The 23,182-nt window shown below is 34.4% G+C and overlaps 1 protein-coding gene across 2 annotated transcripts in view; it reads left to right on the top strand.

Annotated features, from left to right (window-relative positions):
• Positions 1 to 22,331, top strand: part of cmtr1 (cap methyltransferase 1) — a 34,860-nt gene extending 12,529 nt beyond the window's left edge. For both annotated transcript variants that reach the window (NM_200133.1, XM_005162394.5), the window contains 15 exon segments: positions 1,404 to 1,522; positions 1,613 to 1,709; positions 8,109 to 8,241; positions 10,676 to 10,855; positions 10,953 to 11,009; positions 11,133 to 11,190; positions 13,480 to 13,548; positions 15,011 to 15,142; positions 15,260 to 15,385; positions 17,250 to 17,341; positions 18,342 to 18,410; positions 18,623 to 18,670; positions 20,302 to 20,414; positions 20,506 to 20,614; positions 21,692 to 22,331. In NM_200133.1, coding sequence (NP_956427.1) covers positions 1,404 to 1,522; positions 1,613 to 1,709; positions 8,109 to 8,241; positions 10,676 to 10,855; positions 10,953 to 11,009; positions 11,133 to 11,190; positions 13,480 to 13,548; positions 15,011 to 15,142; positions 15,260 to 15,385; positions 17,250 to 17,341; positions 18,342 to 18,410; positions 18,623 to 18,670; positions 20,302 to 20,414; positions 20,506 to 20,614; positions 21,692 to 21,827 — 1,538 coding nt within the window. In that variant the 3' untranslated portion in view covers positions 21,828 to 22,331.
• Positions 22,332 to 23,182: the final 851 nt, after the last annotated feature.

Below are 23,182 nucleotides of genomic sequence, written 5' to 3'. Positions count from 1 at the left end.
GCTTATTTTTGTAATGAAATCTGAATTTTTAGTCAAAATTCTTAAGATATTCTGGTTCGCTAACTCAGTAGTTCCAAAAGTGGGGGTCGCGGTACAATGTTGGGCGGTCGCTTGGTGATTTCCAAAAATATCATATATGTTATTAAACTATTAGAATTACCATACTTTATTTAATACCTACAGAAGATAAAAATAAGTATTTATCAGTTTCATAAAATAACATGCAAATAAAAAGCCATCAGCCTTTCAATCCTTTTTTTTTATTCCGACCGCTGGGGTTAACAACACGGCAATAGTGTTAGTTTTCCCAGTGCTGGGTTGCAGCTGGAAGGGCATCCACTGTGTAAAACATATGCTGGATTAGTTGGTGGTTCATTCTGTTGTGGCGACCCCTGATAAATAAAGGGACTGGAAAATGAATGAATGAAGCTGAAGGAAAATGTATGAATGAATGTACAGTGTTAGTTGCAGCAGATTGGTTTTACGGCACTCACGTACATTAAAAATAAAGGCCACGACTGAACGTAGAGGATGATGTCTAAAGTTAAGCCAAGAATAGTCTTGTGCTGAAAACATTGTCCAGCTTTCTCATTAAGTGAGGTTAATATTCATTAAAACAAATAAATAATGACCATAAAAATATATACAGTTGTTGCACTTTTCTTGTGCTGTCAGTAAGCTCGTTTACATAGTTCCTATAGGTGTGTGCACTGTTGGGTGTAATGGTTGTATGTTTATAACCACTTATAAGCATAGTGGGGGTCGCAAGTCACTGGAATCATTATTTTGGGGGTCACAAGCTGGAAAGTTTGGGAACCCCTGAGCTAATTAATGGCACTCAAAAACCTATTATTATTATTATTATTATCATCAGAAAATGAATTGCATTTATTACCGATGCATTCAGTTGTTCAAAAGTAAAGAAATGTGTTACAATTGTGATGGTTTAAATATATATTGTTTCTTAAAGGTTAATATTAATCAAAGAATCCCTAAAAAAGGATATAATTTAATATAAAAATTATTAAACTTGCTTTCTACAATGATCATAAGAAACATCATTATCTAAATATAGATTATATAGTTTATTATGCATATTAGAAAGTTTTCTTTTTTGTCTTTTTGGATTTTGTGACACCTTTGAACTAATAAACTAATGCTAAAATCAGCCTTCGTATCACAAAAATGAACTGCTTTTTAAAATCCTTAAGAACAGACAATTACAGTTATATCAACAAATTTCTTTTATTTAATTGAAATTTAAAATATGTATTATATAAATACAGCCTTGGTGAGCTTTTGAGACTTCTTTTGGTCTTAAATTCATAAAATATTCCTTATTATAATGTATTCAGTACATAATATATTCCTTTTTTTGACTGTCTTATTGCGGGGTGTTTTAGGTGAGGGTGGGATCGATGGCGATGGTGACATCACACGGCCCGAGAACATCAGTGCGTTTCGTAATTTTGTCTTGGACAGCACTGAGGGCAGGGGCCTGCACTTCTTAATGGCGGATGGGGTGAGACATGCTGTTCTGTGATTGGTGCAAATGTAAATATTGCTTTGTGTGATTGGTGGCTGAATATTCTGATGGTGTGTTGCTCCTCAGGGCTTTTCTGTGGAGGGACAAGAAAACCTTCAGGAGATTCTGAGCAAGCAACTGCTCCTGTGTCAATTTCTTACCGCCCTGTCTGTCGTCAGACCAGGTGATGTGTGTGTGCGCTTTTGTTTTTGTGTGTGCATATATATATAAATATATAATATATATATAAATATATATATATAAATTAAGTAGTTTTAAAATTTAATCACTCCCTTATAAGGTAATAAAATACCCTAATTGTTGTTTTATCGAAATGAATATTATTATATTTCAAAAAGCAGAGAATAGTGTGTCCTGAGATTCCAGAAGCATTGACTGCATGATGAAGCCTATTAAAATGCAACCTGAATCAACTTTTTAAGGCGCTATCACTAAGGATGTGACGAGATCTCAGGCTACGAGATCTCGCGAGGAGAAATTGCTATGAGATTTCTCGTTGAGGTGAAAAGTTCACTCGTGAGTTGTGATCTGATGTTATGATGGGGCGTGAGGGTGAATTTAGCACTGAAATGCTAAATAATAGTACTTTGTACACACCTAGCAACCTGGGCTACCTCGGTGGTGTGCGTCACTCGTTTGCTTGGGCGGGTGTGACCTAACAATTTTTTTCACTGGAGTTCAAAGGTTGCCTCATCCCAAATCAGAGGCTGCTACAAACGCTGCTACACAAATTAGCAACAGCTTATAACCATGCGATGGAATAGCAGTTTATGTATGCAGAAAGTCATGATCGTTGTAAACCCTAAATGGAATTAGAGTATTGTAGAGTATGTAGAGTATTCCTATTTTATTTGAATTATTGAAGTCAAGTGCAGTACAAACATGTAAACCATTTAATCAAACTATTCCAGTCTTGTAAGACTTTTAGCCACATTTTGGCAACAGGAAAAGGCATACACACACAACTGTTTGACACTTTTGCCTGCACCTATCGAGTCAGTAAAGTACCACAGACACATGTCCTCTGAATGCGCACACAAACGGTGAACTACTGGAGACACACTCGTCGTCATCATCATCACCAAACACACATTAAAAAGTTTTAAATTTAAAAAAAAAATTATATTCAATTTGTGGAAAGAAGTTCGATTTCTCATTATACAGGGGAGAAGCCAGTCAGTAGAGTTTCTAGCTAAATATTTAGCAGTGTTTGCATGTCCTTTATAGCATAGAATTGATAAAAGAAATAAAACCATTCCATTACAAGTTGATTAAAAAGCACCTAAATTGTTTTGCATTTTGTGATTATTTTTTTATTTTTATTTATTTATTTATTTACTTTTTTGTCCCAGTTGAATAAAAATCTATTTTACAATAATATTTAAAATTATATATAAACATTATTTTCCATTCATATACAGTATCAGCAAAATAATTAGCAGTGTTTGTATGTACTTTACTGCATAGAATTCATAAAAAATAGAAGTAAAATACTTTTTAAAAAAGTTATTTTTAAAAAAAGTACCTAAATAGTTTTGCATTTTGTGATTTTTTTTTTGTTTGTTTATTTATTTATTTACTATTTTACAATAGTCTTACAATAATATTTAAAATTATATATAAACATTATTTTCCATTCATATATTAGCAAAATATTTAGCAGTGTTTGCATGTCCTTAACTGCATAGAATTTATTAAAATATAAGTAAAATAACTTTTTTAAAAAATTTATTTTTAAAAAAGCATCTAAATAGTTTTGCATTTTGTGTTTTTTTTTTCAGTTGAGTAAAAGATTATTTTCCTTTCATATATTTCATCATTAAAGATCTCTTAAAAATTGGGTAAAAATCTCGTCTCGTTCTCATGAGTAAAAGATTATTTTCCTTTCATATATTTCATCATTAAAGATCTCTTAAAAATTGGGTAAAAATCTCGTCTCGTTCTCATGAGCCCAATCTCATGTACACACAAGCAACAGGCAAGTGTGCCATTTTTTTGCCACAAAGTTTGTATTTTATTTTGTTTTCAGTATTTACACATTGCAATGCAGCTTTTTACAATCATGCAGAATTTGTAACAAGCAGAACATTGCTGCATTTACTAAATATACAAATTATAAGGATGTACAGCGGGGAAAATAAGTATTAAACACATCACCATTTTTCTCAGAATACATATTTCAAAAGCTGCTGTTGACCTTGTGCTGTCGGTAACAACCAAAATAATTCATATAAGCAAAGAAAACAAATCTAATTAGTTTACAAATTAAGTTATGCTTAGTAAAATGAAATGACGCAGGAAAAAAGTATTAAACACATGACGAAAGGGAGGTGTAAAAAGGCAGTAAAAGCCCAGTCAGCAGCTGAAATCTGTAGTTCTTCAGCAACTTTCAGGAATTTGTCAGTGTAAATTAATATTAGCTGCTTCAGTCCAACATCTACATTAGCAGGAAGATGAAGATGAAACCAGGGTGGAAATTTTTAAAAACATATGCTGGATAAGTTGGTGGTTCAGTCCGCTGTGGTGACCGCTGATGAATGAAGGGACTAAGCCGAAAGTAAAATGAATGAATGAATATTGTATGCAGCTTATTTTGAGTCTTTGTCTCATTACATTCACAAAGCAACTCTTTGCAAATTGACCCTTTCTGCAAATTCCGTATTTGTAAGGTTTGATTTTGTCATTTTTTCCCTCCTGCTGTGTTGATAGATGTGAAACTGGACTTAATGGGTAATTCATTTTGGACTGTTACCATTAGAGATAATCAGTTTTGTTCTGCAGATGCTTGAATGGAGGTCTGTGTTTTTTGGGCACTCTTCTATGTTCTTTTTGTCTGTGATTTGGGCCATTTTCCTATTGGAAGATGAATTGTCTTTCTAGTTAAAGTGCTCTTGGGTGTGCTTTTTTTTTCGGCGCGGTCTATTTCTTTTCCTCTTTCATGAGTTTTGGTGTCCCTGACGTAGAAAAGCAACATTAAAGCCTGATCACGCTTCACTCTAGGGATGGTCTGCATCAACAGCACATCCTCCATCTTTGTCATGAAGCCCTGTTACTTCTTTTTGGGTTACTGCTAGGTTTTGTGGTTTCCTCCAGTCCCAGACATTGGCTTTTTTGGAGGACAGCCAGTTCTTTAACAGCGCTTCCAAACAATCTCATCTCTTTAATGATGTCTTTGAGGATTATTTAATGCGTATTCTTGCTTTGATTATATTGTAAAGTCTTGTCTCAGATCTGTTTGGATTGTATCTTGGGATGCGCCCAGACAGGAGTCTATTCATTCTGAAATCATGTAATCAGGGAGATAATTACGTGATGAGAAAAGGGCTAATTTTAGGTGGAGCAAATCAACGGGAGGCTTATTTGAAAACTTTTCTAGAATGTATGTTTTATCCCTCCTGAATTAAATTTTTATTAAGCATTTGATTTTCTGTGAGCATTTATTACAGTTTCTCTTACTCTTTCAATCTGGTTTTATTACTCTACTTTGAATGCTAAAATATACAGTGGAGATCCTCGCCTGATTTTTCATTTTGCCATGTTGAAGGGTAGTGATGGGTCGTTCTTGAACAATTTGCTCATTTTAAACTAATTCAATTCATTTAATCTTTACTTCTATAGCGCTTTTACAATGTTGATTGTGTCAAAGCAGCTTAACATAGAAGATTATAGTAAATTGCAACTGTTCAGTCCAGTTTTCCGTGCTAAAGTTCAGTATAGTTCTGTGCAGTGTGGTTTAATTTTTACTGCTAAAAGTCCAAACACTGAAGAGCAAATCCATCAATGCGCAGCTCCACAAGTCCCAAACCAAATAAGCCAGTGGCGAGGAACAAACTTCACCAATTGACAATAGTGAAGGGAAAAAAAAACCTTGAGAGAAACCAGGCTCAGTTGGGCACGACCATTTCTCCTCTGGCCAAACTTCTTGTGCAGAGCTGCAGTCAAGTCGCTGGAGGCTGGACGTCCATCGTGGAGAAGGTGCAGGTGTAATTAGATCACCAGCAGGTGTTCAGGCTGGCCCATGAATCAATGCAGCGACTCGTCTGTTACTGTGGTCTTTTAGGAATCAGTCTCATGCTCTCCACTCCTTCATGACCGCCACAGCATCTGCTCACGGTACGGCCTGATCCAGGATTATGGAGACCTCGGGATAAAAAAGAAAATCTTCTATGTGACTCTAGAACAATGATTCCTTTCAGAAAGTGATTCATTCATTCACGCATGCGCACATTTGTGCAGGAGGAAGAGAAGATTAGTTCCCTTTTCGAGTCCTCTATTGGGGGTTTTGAGTCATTTTGTTTGTCAAGTGAGTGACAGAAGCCAATCATATGCAGTCAGAGCCAGAAAAAGATTAGATCCTTTCATCTCTCGAGTCCTTGTTTTGCGTCATTCTTTCATCACGGAAAAGACAGAAGCCAATCATATGCATTTAGAGGCGGAAAAAGATTTGATTCATCCATTTCTTGACTTCTAGATTTTGAGTCATCTCTCTTTACATGCTGTCACGTGCTAAACTAACGACTCAAACACCGGAAGACTAAAAAGATAAACTAATTATGGGTCTTTCCAGATCATACTGTGTGCATTGGTTAAACGTTTATCAGACTGTCTGTGTCACTTGAACAAACAATTTAAGATGTGTCAGAAGAAGTAAGCTGACCTAGACATAGACAAAACACCAAGTAAACAATGAAGATATACCTAATTATTTTCTCTTTCTTATAACATTCTAGTTATGACTTGTTTGTAGTGTGATCAACATTTAGGGCTAGTTGTGGATAAGTTTTAAGCATCACATAATATTTCAATTTAATTTGTTCATCTTGATGAGCGAGACTCAAAGGTCAGAGTCATTACAATGATGTAACAAAGACAACAGTATAACAAAACCCAAAGCTAGTTTGCAATGAAATGTTCTAAGCTAATTTATTATAAGAAAAAAAAGAAAAGAAAAAGTCTTTTGCATTCACTCCCAATCTAAAGTGATAAAAATCAAAACTTACAAGTGCTCATTTCCACTCTGTGTCTAGACAGTAGTGTTTCTCTGTGTTGCAGCATTTAGGTCATGTGATATTTTCACTGTCCTCATATTCCCTGGGGAATTCAGAAGCTCTTGATTGGGGAGCTTAGAATGAGATACAAACTGTGTTATAGCATACAAACAGAGATAAAAGGTAAGACAGATTTTGTAGGTAAAAATACAAAAAACACACACTCTATTGACCTTATTCTAAAATGCGGAAGTGCACCTGTTTTCGCGATTGTCTTAGAACTTCTGATTTAGTCGCCTATGGGAGAAATGACTAGGAATATTAAACGGCAGAAAATGGTCAAACTACTTGCTCTACAAACAAATGTTTGCATGACTATACAGACCAAGTAGAACAATATAATAAGAAAATATCAAATTGCAACATCAAGCAGCGTAATGAGCAGTTTTTAACGTCAAAAAATGAATGGAAGTGAATGAGACCGGAAGTCTCAAGCCAAAAAGATTCAAATGGCACTGCTCGCTCGTCGGCGGTGAATAAGGTGAATAACAGACAACAAAGGAAGAAGGAATGCAAGAGACTAAGCTTTCCTTGGCATCCTTTTAAAATTAGCGACAAACTTGATTGACAGCGAAGTGTTCATTTCATTGTGAGAACAGTGCATCCGGAAAGTATTCATAGCGCTTCACTTTTTCCACTTTTTTTTTGTTACAGCCTTATTTCAAAATTGATCAAATTTATTTATTTCCTCAAAATTCTCCACACAATACCCCGAATTGACAAAGTGAAAAAAGATTGGTGGAAATTGTTGCAAATTTATTAAAAAGAAAAAATCTTAAAAATCACATGTACAGAAGTATTCACAGCCTTTGCTCAATTCTTTGTTGATGCACCTTTGGCAGTAATTACAGCCTCAAGTCTTTTTAAATATGATGCCACAAGCTTACTACACTTGTCTTTGGGAATGTTTGCCCAGTCCTCTTTGCAGTACCTCTCAAGCTCTATCAGGTTGGATGGGAAGCGACGGTGTACAGCCATTTTTAGATCTCTCCAGAGATGTTCAATAGGATTTAGGTCTGGGCTCTGGCTGGGCCACTCAAGGACATTCACTGTGTTGTTGTGAAGCCACTCCATTGATATTTTGGGGGTGTTGTTTGGGTCATTGTCCTGCTGGAAGACGAACCGTCGCCCCAGTCTGAGGTCAAGAACACTCTGAAGCAGGTTTTCATTCAGGATGTCTCTGTGCATATTATATTATATCATATCTTGACTCTTTATATATTAGTTAAGGCCACATAATATAAAGTGAGGCCAAAAAAGAAACTATTGTAATATTCCTAATAATATTAGACTGTTCCCTAATTTCATCTCCGCTGTACCAACTGGATTTGCTTTTCACTGCAGCTCATTATTCAACTTCAAAAAAGTATATCAGGGCTATTAGGCGTATATGCAAATGACCATTATTAAATAGCGTTGGTTGACTGAGATAAATGGACCAATTGAGTAGGCAAATGATTATTGTTATACTACTTTGCTGCCATAAGTCAACACAAATGGTTTGTGTTTTACAGGAGGCCATTTTTTGTGCAAGACGTTTGACTTGTTCACTCCGTTCAGCGTGGGCTTGATTTATCTGCTGTACCTCTGCTTCGAGAGGGTCTCGCTCTTCAAACCCGTCACCAGCCGGCCTGCCAATTCAGAGAGGTGTGTGTTCGTTCTCCAGTACTTACTGTAGGTAGAGAGAGACCTTTCTTGACATCAAGACTTGTGTGCACTTGGCTCTCTCTGTTCAGCACTTCAATATATGCTTTTTTCTTCTTCAATAGGCAGAAACTGGCTTTAACTTTAAGGCTAGTCATTGGTTTTTGATTTACCTCAAAAAGTCAAAAGTTGATAATAAGAGTTGGAATAATTAAGTTTTTTGTTTTTTACAAAAATGTTTTTGAAAGTCTCATACTCACCAAGGCTGCACGTATACAGTAGTCAACATTCAAAGGGAATCCAAAATGTTTTTCAAAATTGTTCTAGTACAAGAATTGGGTGTTTCAATTAATTTCATCTTTATTTCGATAGCGCTTTTACAATGTTGATTGCGTCAAAGCAGCTTAACATAGAAGTTCTAGTTAATCGAAACTGCTTCAGTTCAGTTTTCGGAGTTGAAGTTCAGTTTAGTTCAGTGTGTTTTTTTTTAAAAGTTCAAACACTGAAGAGCAAATCCATTGATGCACAGCTCCACAAGTCCCAAACCATGCAAGCCAGTGGCAAGGAACAAACTTCACCAATTGACGAAAGTGAAGGAAAAAACCTTGAGAGAAACCAGGCTCACTTGTGCACGACCATTTCTCCTCTGGCCAAACTTCTTGTGCAAGTAGAGAGATACGGCCTGTCCCAGCGTTATGGAGACCTCTAAAAGTTTTCAATGGATGGCATCAACTTTTCACAGGACTAGGATCACACACAAGCGCTTCTAAATAGTTGGGGTTGTTCAATAGTTTTAGGGATTGTTCAGTTGTTTTGGGGGTTGTTCATTAGTTTATGGGGGTTGTTCAACAGTTTTAGGGCAAGTTTGATGAAAGTTAATAATCCACTTTAAAAGTTGACTACTGTATCCGGTGAACACAGTAATATATTGTGAACATTTTTTACAATGTTAAATTACTTTCTGTTTATATAGATAAAAAAAAAGACAGCTGTATATTCTGGCAAATTTTTCAGTGTCATATGATCCTTCAGAATTTGTTCATATATGCTTATATGGAACTCTGTTCTCAGTTATTAATAATGATGATGATAATAATAATAATAATAATAAGAAGAAATAATAATAATGATAATTATCATCAATGTTGAAAATATACATTTTCATAATTAATATGTTTTATATCTTAATATTTTTGTTAAAACTAAAATATTTTTTCAGGCTGTCTTTATGAAAAAATATAAATTTATTAATATTATAAATGTAAAATTAATATCTTTTCTGTTTCTTGATAAATTTCATTTCCCTCGACTGGCTCCCTGTTAAGTTTACAATTGATTTTAAACTTTTTATGTTTTTTTTTAATGTCATCAATGGCCTTGCTTCTATTTATTTATGCAAAATTTTGCACGTGCACAAACCCTGCAGAGCTTTGCAATCTGTTGACCAACTTCTGCTTGAAGTCCCTCGGTCAAGATACAAGCAGTGCGGTGACCGCAGGTCCTAAACTCTGGAATACCCTTCCTACTGAGCTTCGTTTAATCACCGACCTGCCACTTTTTTAAGCCAAGCTTAAGACCCACTTGTTTAAATTGACTTTTAATGCATAGCACTGACACTTTTTATGTTTTAATGTTTGTTGGATTTTATTGGTATTTTTTTTTTATATTGTTTTGCATCGTCTCCTTTTCTGTTATATTGTATAATTTGCTTTTACTTGTTTAAAGCACTTTGGTCAACCGTGGTTGCTGTAAAGTGCTTCATAAATAAAAGTTGATTGATTGATTGATTGATTGATTGATTGAATTCACACAAAAAAGCAGCAAAATTTGTTTTGAACATTAATTACAACAAAATACTGAAATGATTCTAGGTGGATCAAGTTACTCTAAAGACTGGAGGTAATAAATTGTAAGCTAAAATATATTAAAATCTAAGACATTTCATTTGTGATAATATTGACATCAGGACATTTAAAAAATGTCAAAAATCATTTTTTGTAATTCTTAACTTATTTTTTGGATTGATTGCAACAATATGTTGCTTGGATTTTTAATTTATAATTTAAGAATAAAATCATCTTATAATAATTTAGACATTTTTGTAGCACTGTAAATGCTGGTTTCACACAAATCCTTCATGTGTCTTCAACACAAATCAATTAAGTTGACTTCATTGTTTTTACAAATTTAAGTGTATTAAACATAACACAATTAAGTTGTGCCAAAAAAACTTAGGAATTGTGTTGTTTCAACTCATTTTAAATAGTAAAAAAAGTTTATAAAAACATTTTAAATAGTTTGAACAAACAGCAAAAGCCGTGTTTGACTGAATTTTAAAGTTACTTCAATTTAGTTAACTGTGCTGAAGAATGATTTTAATCTTTGAAAAAGTACTCCCCTCTATGATAGCAACTGATTTTTTTTATATTTCATGCAGGTACGTGGTGTGCAAGGGTTTAAAACCAGGCACGGATGCCGTCAGAGAATACATGTTCACCATCAACCTGAAGCTGAATCAGTTCAGACACTCAGACAGAGACGTTATTGAAGTCGTCCCTCTGGACATCATTAAAGGAGACACTGACTTCTTCCAATACATGATCGGCTCCAATGAAAGGTATCATCAGCGCTTTCTGATCCTCTTTCTGTCTCTCTCTCCATGCATTCATTCATGCTTAGGTTTGTTTACTGAACTCTGATCCCCTGTCTTGCAGCTATTGTGCGGTTCAGATCAAAGCTCTGGCGAAGATCCACGCGTACGTCAGAGATACGTGAGTCACACATTCTTCCTCTGGTGTGTTTCAGAGCGTTCATTTCAAACTCTCTTTCATTTGAATGCGCGCACGTGTGTGTGGGTCTATAAAGGCATTACTGATGAGGCTGTGTTATTCTAGGACGCTGTTTGAGGCCAGGCAAGCAGACATACGCAAAGAATGCTTGAAATTGTGGGGGGTGAGTCTTAAAATATTTATTTACATGCATGGTACTGACCAAACACTTCATAATAGAGCTGCATGATCCTGGAGAAATCGAGAATCTTTTGTATAGGTGCAGTATGTAGGATTGACACCAAGTGGTTGAAGTGGGTATTGCAGTGCAAATTCAAAACACCGGAGTTTTTTTTTCACCCAGCCATACTCCACGCAAACACAACAGGGCTCGAAATTTTTGTTCACATATGCGCCCGAAAATTATTCTGTGACCTCATAATATATTTGGGAGCATTAGTGCGACTGCAGATAATGGTTGTAGTGCCACCTGTTTTGATTTTTTTCTAAAAACGTGCTGAATCGATCTTCCGTGCCGCTATATCGGTTCATATTAGCGGTCAATCACTCAAGGTATTCCGCTGTAAGATGACAGGGAAGGAGCTTTTATGACCACGGGAAATGCAAACGGCTGAAGAGTGAAATTTTAAAGCACACAGGTTTGCAAACCCCACCTAAAGTTGAGGCGCAGATGAGAGCGATCATGATATGTGGTGAATATTGATCCGCCAGCTGAGATCAATCGAGTACGTGCTTTTCGGAGAAGGCGCCTGAATCTTGATGCGTTGCATTCACTGCGTGTTCAGCGCAAATGTCCGCTAAAAGTCAAATCTAATACTGTACATATCATCGCCAAAGAAGCTCGCCTTTACTAAGTTTACACTGAATCTGCGTAATCTCATAACAAACAGCAGTATTGCGCCGGTGGTCATCGCAAGAATCCTGCTCAACCTGCTCATAAATTGGGTCGACTGACTCGCCTGCTTTTCCACTAACAAAGAAAAATGAACATTTAAATTGACACAAACTGAAACCAAAACTTTTAAAGAGTGATAGAAGTGAGACTTTACTTACTTTTCTTTTGTCTATTCTGTCTTGAGGTGTATATTATTATTTTTTATTTAGTTACCGATGACTGTTTTGCAGCTTTCAGCCTTGAATTTAATTATTTATTATAATCTTTTGTTTGTTTTGTAGCAGAAATATTATTTATTAAACTGACATGCATATATAAGCAGCAGTACAAAATAAATATTTCTTACTGCAATGCTTCATTTTTGTTTGATGCAAACTATACATTTATTTTTCAGACTTTTTATAGCAGATAACTCGCATTCAAGCTCATTCAAGGCAGCATGATGCTGAGAAATGTAATTCATTGTTACTATTATTGTCATTTTCATCATCATTAATATTTTAAAATTATTCAACATTCATTTTGGAATTATTGCACACAAATATCAATGTCATCTCAGCATTAGTTAGATAGTTCTTTCTGGTTTTTGTTAGTCCTAATTAATGTTGTTTCAAAATACAATAAATCCCTTAAAAAACAATTTGCAGCGGTGCTCATTCATTTTTGGTGTGTGCTCCTAAATTTTTGAAGTTGGGAGCACCGGTGCTACCAAGTAAAGAAGTTAATTTCGAGCCCTGCACAAGTTGCCAGATTGACGACACCAACAGAGGCAAGCGTGCCTGATTATTGAGCCTACACTGTGTTCTTCCTACATGTAATAAAAGTCATATTTTTGGTGTTAAAAGGAGTTTTTGCTGTGTGACAGCAGCACCTGAAATTTCTATTTTAGAAACTGTTTCTATGCTTAGTGTTTGACCGCCTGCGTTCAAGAATTATACTTATTACTAAGCCATACTTAAATGCTATTTCAGACAGACTATAGGGAGTGCATCACATGTTGTCATTGTTTAAAAATGAACCGATGTGAATATAAATACCTCAGGCAAGATGTAATAGTGCTGTTTACTGATGTTTTGTCATTAAACGAAATCTAAATCTACATTATCGATGCTGTAAAAGGTTCTTTATGAAACTGAAAATAGTCAATCAATCTTTCACCGGAAGATTTCTGTGGCTGAACACTTCAGCACATATAACCCATTCATAAAACAACAAAAAAGATTGTTAAGAATAATCAATATACTCTTTATTTGAAGTGTCATGTTGATTTCAATAGTTTAGGTTTTACTTTATAGATTTACTGATGTATTATAGAAGCCGATGTTTACATTTCAATTAAACCTCGAATAAATACAATTGTGTAGGTGTTTAAATCAAGAGTTCAATCTTTTAAGTGTTAATCATCCGGTTTGACATTTTTTATAGTGGAGTGAGGTTTGGTTTTGTGTCTGAAAGCATTCAGAGAAGATTGTTTTGCGTAGGTACAGTATCTGTAAGGACAAACTGCTGATGTCGATGTGAATGACTGAGACCTTGAGCGTCTTCCTCTTTGTGCAGATCCCTGATAAAGCAAGAGTCACTCCTTCAACGTCAGACCCCAAAAACAAGTTTTATGAGCTTGTGAAGGTAATAGATTGTGTGTGTTTGTGTGTGTGTGTGTGTGTGTGCGTGCGTGCGTGTGTGTGTGTGTGTGTGTTTATGTATAGACCTTGAGAAGTTTACTAGGAGTGTGGAAACGCTTGTGGGCATGATGTTTCAGAAAAGAAGTGGCTGAATCCCACAAAACAAGTCTTTGTTGTATTGATTAATTTCAATGTCAAATTACAATATTACCGTACTGTAATCAGTTTGAAATAAATAATGCCCAAAATTGGGTAGATTGTTAATTAATTAGACTAGATTACTGGGGGTAATTGCTTATATTTTGATTCAAATGAGCAAATAAATAAGTTGTATTTGTATATTAATTATAATAATCATTTAATTAATTAATGGCATTAATAATAAACATTGAAAACATTAATAATAAGTTCATTCATTTATTTTCCTTTGGCTTGGTCCCTTTATTCATAAGGGGAATGAACCACCAACTTGTCTAGCATATGTTTTATGCAGTGGATGCCCATCCAGCTGCAACCCAGTACTGGGAAACACCCATACATTCTCATTCACACATATACATTATGGCCAATTTAGTTTCTTTAATTCACCTATAGCACATGTCCTTTGACTGTGGGGGGAAACCCGAGCACCTGGAGGAAACCTACGCCAAAGTAGGAAGAACAAACTCAAACAAAATAGAAAACTAACCTACAACTATTAATAAGAATAAGTTAATGTTTAATAATTCAATTTTGTTGTTGTTGCTGTCAAAAATGGCAAAAGTATATCTTTATAAACTTGATTATTATTGTTGAGAGTGTTAAATGAGATGGGATCAATCCTGGAGGCCGTATTATTGAGTTTCCTTATCAGGAATAAGACGATTAAGCTTTTCAACATAAACACGTATTTAAGCAGTTTCCTTGAAGACGATTTGAAGTGTTTATAAACAACACAGTGTATATTACAGATTACAGAGTCTATTTACAGTGTTTCTGGATTACATCTTTGAGCATCATTGATAGAAACAAACAGCAAAACATCAGAGGTGGTTATTTCCAGACCAATCTGTTTCCTTAAATAGCTGCCAGGAGAGTCTTAGAGATTTGGAGCAAGCGTCTCATGCCACTGGGTTCAGGATTCAATTACTCAGCATTAATCTGGACAGACATTCTGATTCAAAAAAGGCTTTAAACTACTTGTAGAATATTATCAAAATTTAGCATATATATATATACCTTTTCTATGTTGTTTTTCTTGATTTCATTATTTAGAAGTAATACTGAAAGATTTTTTTCTTTTTTAACTGCATTATGGGACCACGATCTTTGCTTTGACACATTTTGAATATGAAAGTTTAACCCTGCAGTCTAACAAAGTGATTTTTATTGACCTATTTATGAGTGGTAAACAATATATTGTTTGGGTTGTTCACTTAAATGACTGAAAGAAGAAGTTAATGCTGTTTGTTTTTGTTTTATCCCAGGGTTCAGAAATGGACAGTTTTAACTCCAGACCTACTGCACTGAACTCTGTAAATCTGGAGAAACTACAGCACGTGCTGGACTACAGGTGCATTGTGGGAGGTGGAGAACAGCTTTTTCTCCTGGCACTTGGGGTAAGGAATATATCTTTATTTTCGATTTGAAATATTGGTCGTATTTATATCATTTTGCAGTCAAATTATCTTACCTGTTGCAAAAAGAGTGTATGCTTAAGCATTTTGTACATGCAGAGATCTCAGATTTACACGTGGGACGGTAAAGCCCCTTCACGGTGGAAGAAACTGGAGAACTTCAAAATGGAGCTTCCCAGAGACACATTGCTGAGCGTAGAGATCGTCCAGGAGCTGAAGGGAGAGGTGAACCACTCTAAATACTATTAAAAGATAAGATTGTTAAGAGATTCATACGATTACTGTAAGAGAAGAAGCTTTTATCCCCATTATATTTTACTGTTATATTGAGTTGTTGTCTATACAGTGCATCCTGAAAGTATTCATAGTGCTTCACTTTTTCCACAGTTTTTTTTTATCTTACAGCATTAATCCAAAATGGATTTATTTTATGATAAATTCTACACACAATACCCCATAATGACAATGTGAACATTTTTTTATTTTTTAATAAAAATAAAAAAACCTGAAAAATCACATGCACATAAGTATTCACAGCCTTTGCCTTGAAGCTCTAAATTGAGCTCAGATACATTCTGTTTGCACTGATCATTCTTGAGATGTTTCAGCAGCTTAATTGGAGTTCACCTGTGGTAAATTCAGTTGATTGGACATGGGTTGACAGTGCATGTCAAAGCACAAACAAAGCATGAAGACAAAGGCTTGGGAAGTTTACAGAAAAAAAATTCTGCTGCCCTGAAAATTCCAATGGGCACAGTGGCCTCCATCATCTGTAAGTGGAAGATGTTTGGAACCACCAGAACTCTTCCTAGAGCTGGCCGGCCATTTAAGCTAAGTGATCAGGGGAGAAGGGCCTTAGTCAGGGAGGTGATCAATAACCTGATGGTCACTCTGTCTGAGCTCCAACGTTCTTCTGTGGAGAGAGGAGAACCTTACAGAAAGACTGTGCAGCAATCCACCAATCAGGCCTGTATAGTACAGTGGCTAACCTGAAGCCACTCCCCGCCTGGAATTTGCCAAAAGGCATCTGAAGGACTCTCAGACCATAAGAAATAAAATTCTCTGGTCTGATGAGACTAAAATTTAACTTTCGAGTGAATGCCAGGCGTTACGCTTGGAGAAACCCAGGCACTGCTCATCACCAGACTAATACCATCCTTACAGTGAAGCATGGTGGTGGCAGCATCATGATGTGGGGATGTTTTTCAGCAGCAGGAACTGGAAGACTAGTCTGGATAGAGGGAAAGATGAATGCAGCAATGCACAGAGACATCCTGAATGAAAACCTGCTTCAGAGTGCTCTTGACCTCATACAGGGGCGATCGTTCATCTTCCAGCAGGACGATGACCCAAAGCACACCTCCAAAATATTAATGGAGTGGCTTCACTACAACTCTGAATGTCCTTGAGTGGCCTAGCCAGAGTCAAGACCTAAATCCTATTAAACATCTCTGGAGTGATCTGAAAATGGCTGTACATCGTCGCTTCCCATCCAAGCTGATAGACCTTGAGAGGTACTGCAAAGTGGAGAGGTGTGCCAAGCTTGTGGCATCATTTTCAAAAAGACTTGAGGCTGTAATTGCTGCCAAAGGTGCATCAACAAAGTATTGAGCAAAGGCTGTGAATACTTCTGTACATGTGATTTTTCAGGTTTTTGATTTTTAATAAATTTGTTACAATTTCAAAAAATCTTTTGTCACATTGTCATTATGGGGTATTGTGTGGAGAATTTTGAGGAAATAAATTAATTTAATCCATTTGGAATAAAACTGTAACATAATAAAAGTGGAAAAAGTGAAGCGCTATGAATACTTTCTGATTCAAGTATTGGCATAGAAAAACCCATTGTATGGTTTAGTGTTTTTGAACAAATATCTTGAACAAGTAATTCAATTATGCAAATCATAAATGCTTATATTATACTTTGTAATAAGTAGTTTTATCATAAAAATCTGCATCTTGAACAAATGATTCAATGACTCATTCATAAAGACTTCAATTGTTTTCTTATTGGAAGAATCTGCATTTTTTTTAACAGATCTCTTGAATAAATGGTTCAATTAGTTTAATTTCCTGATTGTACTTGCAGGGAAAAGCCCAGCGAAGGATCAACGCTGTGCATGTTCTCGATGCTCTTGTTCTCAACGGCACTGACGTCAGAGATCAGCACTTCAACCAGAGGTCTTTTTTCACTAACTACTGCTTTACATTTATGTGGTTAGCAGATGCCTTTTTGAATCTTAACAAATTTTGAAACCTTTGGCAACCACAGAGTTTTACCTCATTTTTAACATTGTATACTTTCTGATTTTAGTTAGGCTGCACGTATTTACAGTCCCTAAGAAATCAAAACTAACCATATGGTTTTGTTAGCTCTCATCATTAGTTCTGTGGTGAACAATTAATCTGTGAATGTCAAGAAAAAAAATGCCCTTCTAATCTTTAGTTGAATTTTGAAAATGCACTTCCTGTTTGTTTCTCAGTAAAGTTGTAACAATGTATATCTTAAAAATTGGGCGTGGCTAGCATACTTAACCACGCCCCTCCAACTCAGTTTTGACAACAAACAGAAATAGTAACGAGGAGGTCTCTGTTAGGTTGTAATAACTCTCCCCAAACCCTTTTCCCCATCTTTCTGAATTATATTTCTTTTAAACTATATTCCTTTTCTATTGAACAAGACTTCTTTATATATATATATATATATATATATATATATATATATATATATATATATATATATATATATATATATATATATATAAAAATAATACCGTAACGTTAAGCGCCACCTGCTGGATTAGTATTTTTATTCAGCTTATAAAAATGTTTTAGTTTGGATTAGTTTCTTGCAATCAGTATTTACTAAATATACTGTAAGTAAAAATGTTGTCGATGTGACCGGTTGCAACCTGAAGTGGCGATGAGGTTTAAAATATATGGAAAGAATCTTTAAGGGTATTGAATTTTTTCTGTATATAGCCTGTTCTCTGATGATGTCATTGTACAAAATATGCTTAGTCACGCCCCTAAAACAATTAATTTGCTAAGATAGTTGTATATACATCATCCTGAAATAAAAGTCTGCAGCAACTTCTCGTTCACAGTGACAATAAATGTGCCCGCAGGAAGAGTCCTTAAATTAATTTTAATGCTACTAGTGTGTTTGTTGTTGTTGCAGAATCCAGATGGTGGAGAAGTTTGTGAAAGCCGTGTCCAAACCCAGCAGGCCCGACATGAACCCGATCCGGTAAAATTTTTTTCTCTCCGTGGTCGTTTTTAATTGGCATGTCAGTGACGGATGATCTGTGAACACCGGAGGGAGCTGTATGTAAAATGGATGAAGATACAGTGTTTTACTAGAGCCTAGACAGGAGCTTTCATGTTTCGGGTGATATTATAATACAATGCGCTTGTTGTTTCTGCTTCATCCATTCACAGTCTTTCTCTTTCATTTATTAGAGTGAAGGAAGTCTATAGGTTGGAGGAGATGGAGAAAATCTTTGTGAGGTGCGTTCAATTATGTCAACCACATGCATGCATGCAGATTTTTTTGTTATTTTTTTGTTTGATTTATTTTGAATATAATTTTAAATGAAGTAAAACATGTTTTACTAATTAATTTTTTATAATGCATTTTATTTGAAAAAATTAAGCAATATAAAATATGTATTTGTACGTTTTTTTCCCGTATTTTAAATATTTCAAGTGAAATTTTAAACATAATAAAATTAAGATATGCATTCATTAAATTTATATTAAAATGAAATCGAATATTGTAAACGTGGAATATTTATTTTTAAATATAAACTAAACTGAATAAAACAAAATGTTATTTTATGTTATCATTCTTCAAGTAACTCAGTTTTCATGTTTAGCCTTTTAATTTTTCGTTCTGAAAATATTTTATTTTAAAAGTAACATATTTTAATTCTAAAATACAATAATTTTTTGTATTATTTTAATGTAAAAACTAAAATATTTAATTTATTAATTTTTCTCTATTTTGTTTTTATTGAAGATATTTTAAGTAAAATTAATTAAATGTTTTAATTTATATTTTCACATTTTAAATTAAAAAAAGAAAGTAAATTCTAAAATAAATTGTTTTAAAAGTTATTTACATTCTTTTTTTCTCAATATCATATAACTTGTTTAATAAACGCTGTCTTTTTAAAACAAATATAAAATAAAACCATGGCAAAATAATTCACTATTAAAATGACTTTTAATTAAAATATATACAAAAAATATTTTTACGAAATTCTGAGAATACTTTTTAAATGAAATCAAAATATAACGTGTATGATATAGATTTTTAAATTATTTACTTTTCATTGTGACTCATGATTTTTAAACAACAAGAAATATGAAATAAAATCAATTCAATTTACTTTTATTTGTGTAGCGCTTTTACAATGTAGATTGTGTCAAATTCAGCTTCACATCATTACAAAACATGTCAAAACAAATCTATTATAAAATGATTTTTGATTAAATTTCAAAGGAACAAAATAATGCATAATTTAAATAAAAGCAAGACTATTTTTTATTATATTAGTGTAAAAGCTAAAATATGTTATTTCTATTTTGTTATTTATTATATTTTGAGTTAAATTAAAGCATAAAGCATTCTATTTAATATTTTACATTTTAAATGAAATAAAAATCATTTACATTGCTTATAAATTTTTTCTCTATTTTGTTTTTATTGATTATATTTTAAGTTAAACTAATTAAATGTTTTAATTTATATTTATACATTTTAAATTTAAAAAAGGAAATAAATTATAAAATAAATTGTTTTAAAAGTTATTTACATTCTTTTTTTTCTCAATGTCAGATAATTTGTTTAATACACGCTGTCATTTTAAAACAAAAATGAAATAAAATAATGGCAAAATTAGGTAATACAATTATTTGTAATTATTATCTTGCTTTTATTATATTCTTTGTTTTTATTCGAAATGAATGAAAATACCATATAACATACAATAAATATATTTGTTATTTCTTTAATTTATCATAAATAATTTATATTTACATGCAAAATGTTATTTATATTAATTAACATGAAATGAAAGAAAAACTATTTTTATTTTCAAAAGTGCGCTCTTTTTTTTTGTTTTCTTTTCTCTCAGGTTGGAAATGAAGATAACCAAAAGTTCAGGAGGGATGCCGAGACTATCGTACACAGGCAGAGATGATCGTCATTTCCTCCCGACCGGCCTTTACATCATCAAAACAGTGAATGGTGAGGGCAAACAGCTTCATATCAATGCAGTGCCATGCTAAATTTGAATTTGCATTGATAATAATGATTATTATTTGTCTTTTTTTGACAGACCCATGGACAATGGCTTTCAGCAAAAGTTCTAAAAGAAAGTTTTTCTACAACAAGCAGACCAAAGAATCCACTTACGATCTGCCAGCCACTTCTGTGGCACCTTTCCAGTAAGTATTAAAGTAATCCGGCATGACTGGCACTACATTTTGGATTGAAGCCCTGAACATTAAATTACATTACAAACAAGATATTGCACAACTATTTCTGGCCTTAGCCTTCAGAATAAAAGAGCTTTTTTTTAAATCCACAACATCCTCTTTTTTCATATATTTATTATAAATTGAGTTTTTATTTGAGATTCTGTTTGGTTATTGCTGAGTAGTTTTGTTTAAAGACTTTTCTGGGCTTAAAATGATTGACTAAAATGGAGAATCATTTTGAACTCTGTTCTAAAAACAAGCAAGGCCTTTCAAATGACATGCACAGCTTATTCACAGGTTTGCGCTGACTGTGGGCTATATTGTGTGTGTTTTTGCACTCATATAAGTACTAAATGTATGATGTGTATAGTTTTTCTGTAATTAATAATATATCGGAGACCGTTAGGGTCTCTATGTGTTCATTTATGTTGCATTTATATATTTATTTTATATAATTGCAGACGTTACAGTAGGCTATTTTGCACTGTCATTGATCTGCAGTTATAATCATATCCTGTTCATAGAAAAGTTAGTAATAAACATTTATAAACAAGTATTTGTCTATAAAGCATCTGTTTTGTAAGAAGTGCTGCTCATGTTATATGTAAGCGACCCGTACAGCTTTACTGTAGACATTTATTCGAGCGAGCATGACGTCGACTGAAACTTTCTGTCATATACCACGCCCACCAAAAGGCTACCCTTGGTAGTGGAAATGCAAGCCTGATAAAGGTGACCCGTACCGACCCGAACTGTACCGTACTGTACCAGTCAGTGGAAACGAGCCATAACATCATGTTTTGTTTTATGAATGTGTTTTTGTTTTTACGGTGTGTTCAATACTAATTTCCCCTACTGTGTATATATATATATATATATATATATATATATATATATATATATATATATATATATATATATATATATAAAAGAATTATAATTACATTCATATAAACCCTGCATTCTTTCTTTATTTTGACAATATTTTAGTGTTTTTCGGGCAATGCTTTGACAGTTTGTTCTCTCTGTTCTTTTGCTCCTCAGCGTGTGTCATCAAGACAGGCTGTTTTGGGCTTGGGAGGAAGGCGTCCGAGTTCACGACTCCCAGACGAGGATCAACCCCGACAAGCTCTCCAAAGATGATGTGGTTTCCTTCATCCATAAGCACTATCAACAATAACCACAGACATGCACACACAAAGTAACAGACTGTTCATTCTCCTGTCCACCAGGAGGCGCTGTAGCTTTCAAAACAGTCCAGCGTTCTGCTCAGTTTCTTCAAACTTCAGGGCTTCAGAAATAGACAGCAGTGTGTATCTGCATGTGTCTGGCATTTCTAGAGGAGAAACTTACATCATACTGCTTTTCGCTTGTTGGTGTGTTTTTCTCCTGAACTACAACCCCCCTCCACCCCACGCCCCTGATTCCTCGTATGAATTATTCCTCTGCTAAACCGTTCGATTTTTAGATCCATCCCGTCAGTGCGATAAACGCGTTTAACAAAAGCGCATGACGGTTAGCATTGGCTCTACTGTGTTGCATGTGTCGCCTTGCGCTCTTCATTTTGGTTTGTATTTCTTTTTTCAGTGTTTACAAATATTAGACTGACTGTTCTGAGGGGAAAACATGTCGATTTTAAGACTATTCGTGATCATGGTTGTATTAAAATCATGGAGGAAGAATATTCCATGTTGGTCCCGCTTCGTTATTCTTCTCGAATGGTTTTACATTTTTGTTTTGGTTGAATGGAAGATTAAAAATAGAAAAAGGACAGAGACAAATGTTTAGCAATATTTTCATTAGTATTTATATAATTCTGTTATTATATTACATTATATTAGGGGCGAAGCAGTGGCGCAGTAGGTAGTGCTGTCGCCTCACAGCTAATTGGTCGCTGGGTCGAGCTCAGTTGGTGTTTCTGTGTGGAGTTTGCATGTTCTCCCTGTGTTCGCGTGGGTTTTCTCCAGGTGCTCCGGTTTCCCGCACAGTCCAAAGACATGCGGTACAGGTGAATTGGGTAAGCTAAATTGGGTAAGGTAAATTGTCCATAGTGTATAAGTTTGTGTGTGTGAATGTGTGTGGATGTTTCCCAGAGATGGGTTGCAGCTGGAAGGGCATTCACTGCGTAAAAACTTGCTGTATAAGTTGGCAGTTCATTCCGCTGTGGCGACCCCGGATTAATAAAGGAACTAAGCCGACAAGAAAATGAATGAATGAATATTACATTAGATTAGATCAGATTAGATTAAACGGCCTTTACTGGATTAAATAAATTTTATGGAGACAAATTGTGTATAAATGTTTTTATTAGTATTTTTAAATATTATTATATTAAATTATATTGTATTATATCATATTATATTATATTATAGGCCATTTCAATGTGGTCATGTCATTGGTCCATAGACATTTCCTGCTTGTAGGCAAACTGTTTCATAACTTTAGCATGAGGAAATTCAATCATAACTTAGTTAAAACAGCTGTCATAGTATTATTTATCAATATGTGTCTCTTTTTGGATTCTCGGAAGTTATT

The sequence above is a fragment of the Danio rerio genome, chromosome 23 (genome assembly GCF_049306965.1).
Source record: "Danio rerio strain Tuebingen ecotype United States chromosome 23, GRCz12tu, whole genome shotgun sequence".
NCBI lineage: Eukaryota > Metazoa > Chordata > Actinopteri > Cypriniformes > Danionidae > Danio > Danio rerio.
The sequence above is the reverse complement of the archived record's forward strand: the minus strand, read 5'-3'. Positions and strand labels throughout refer to the sequence as shown.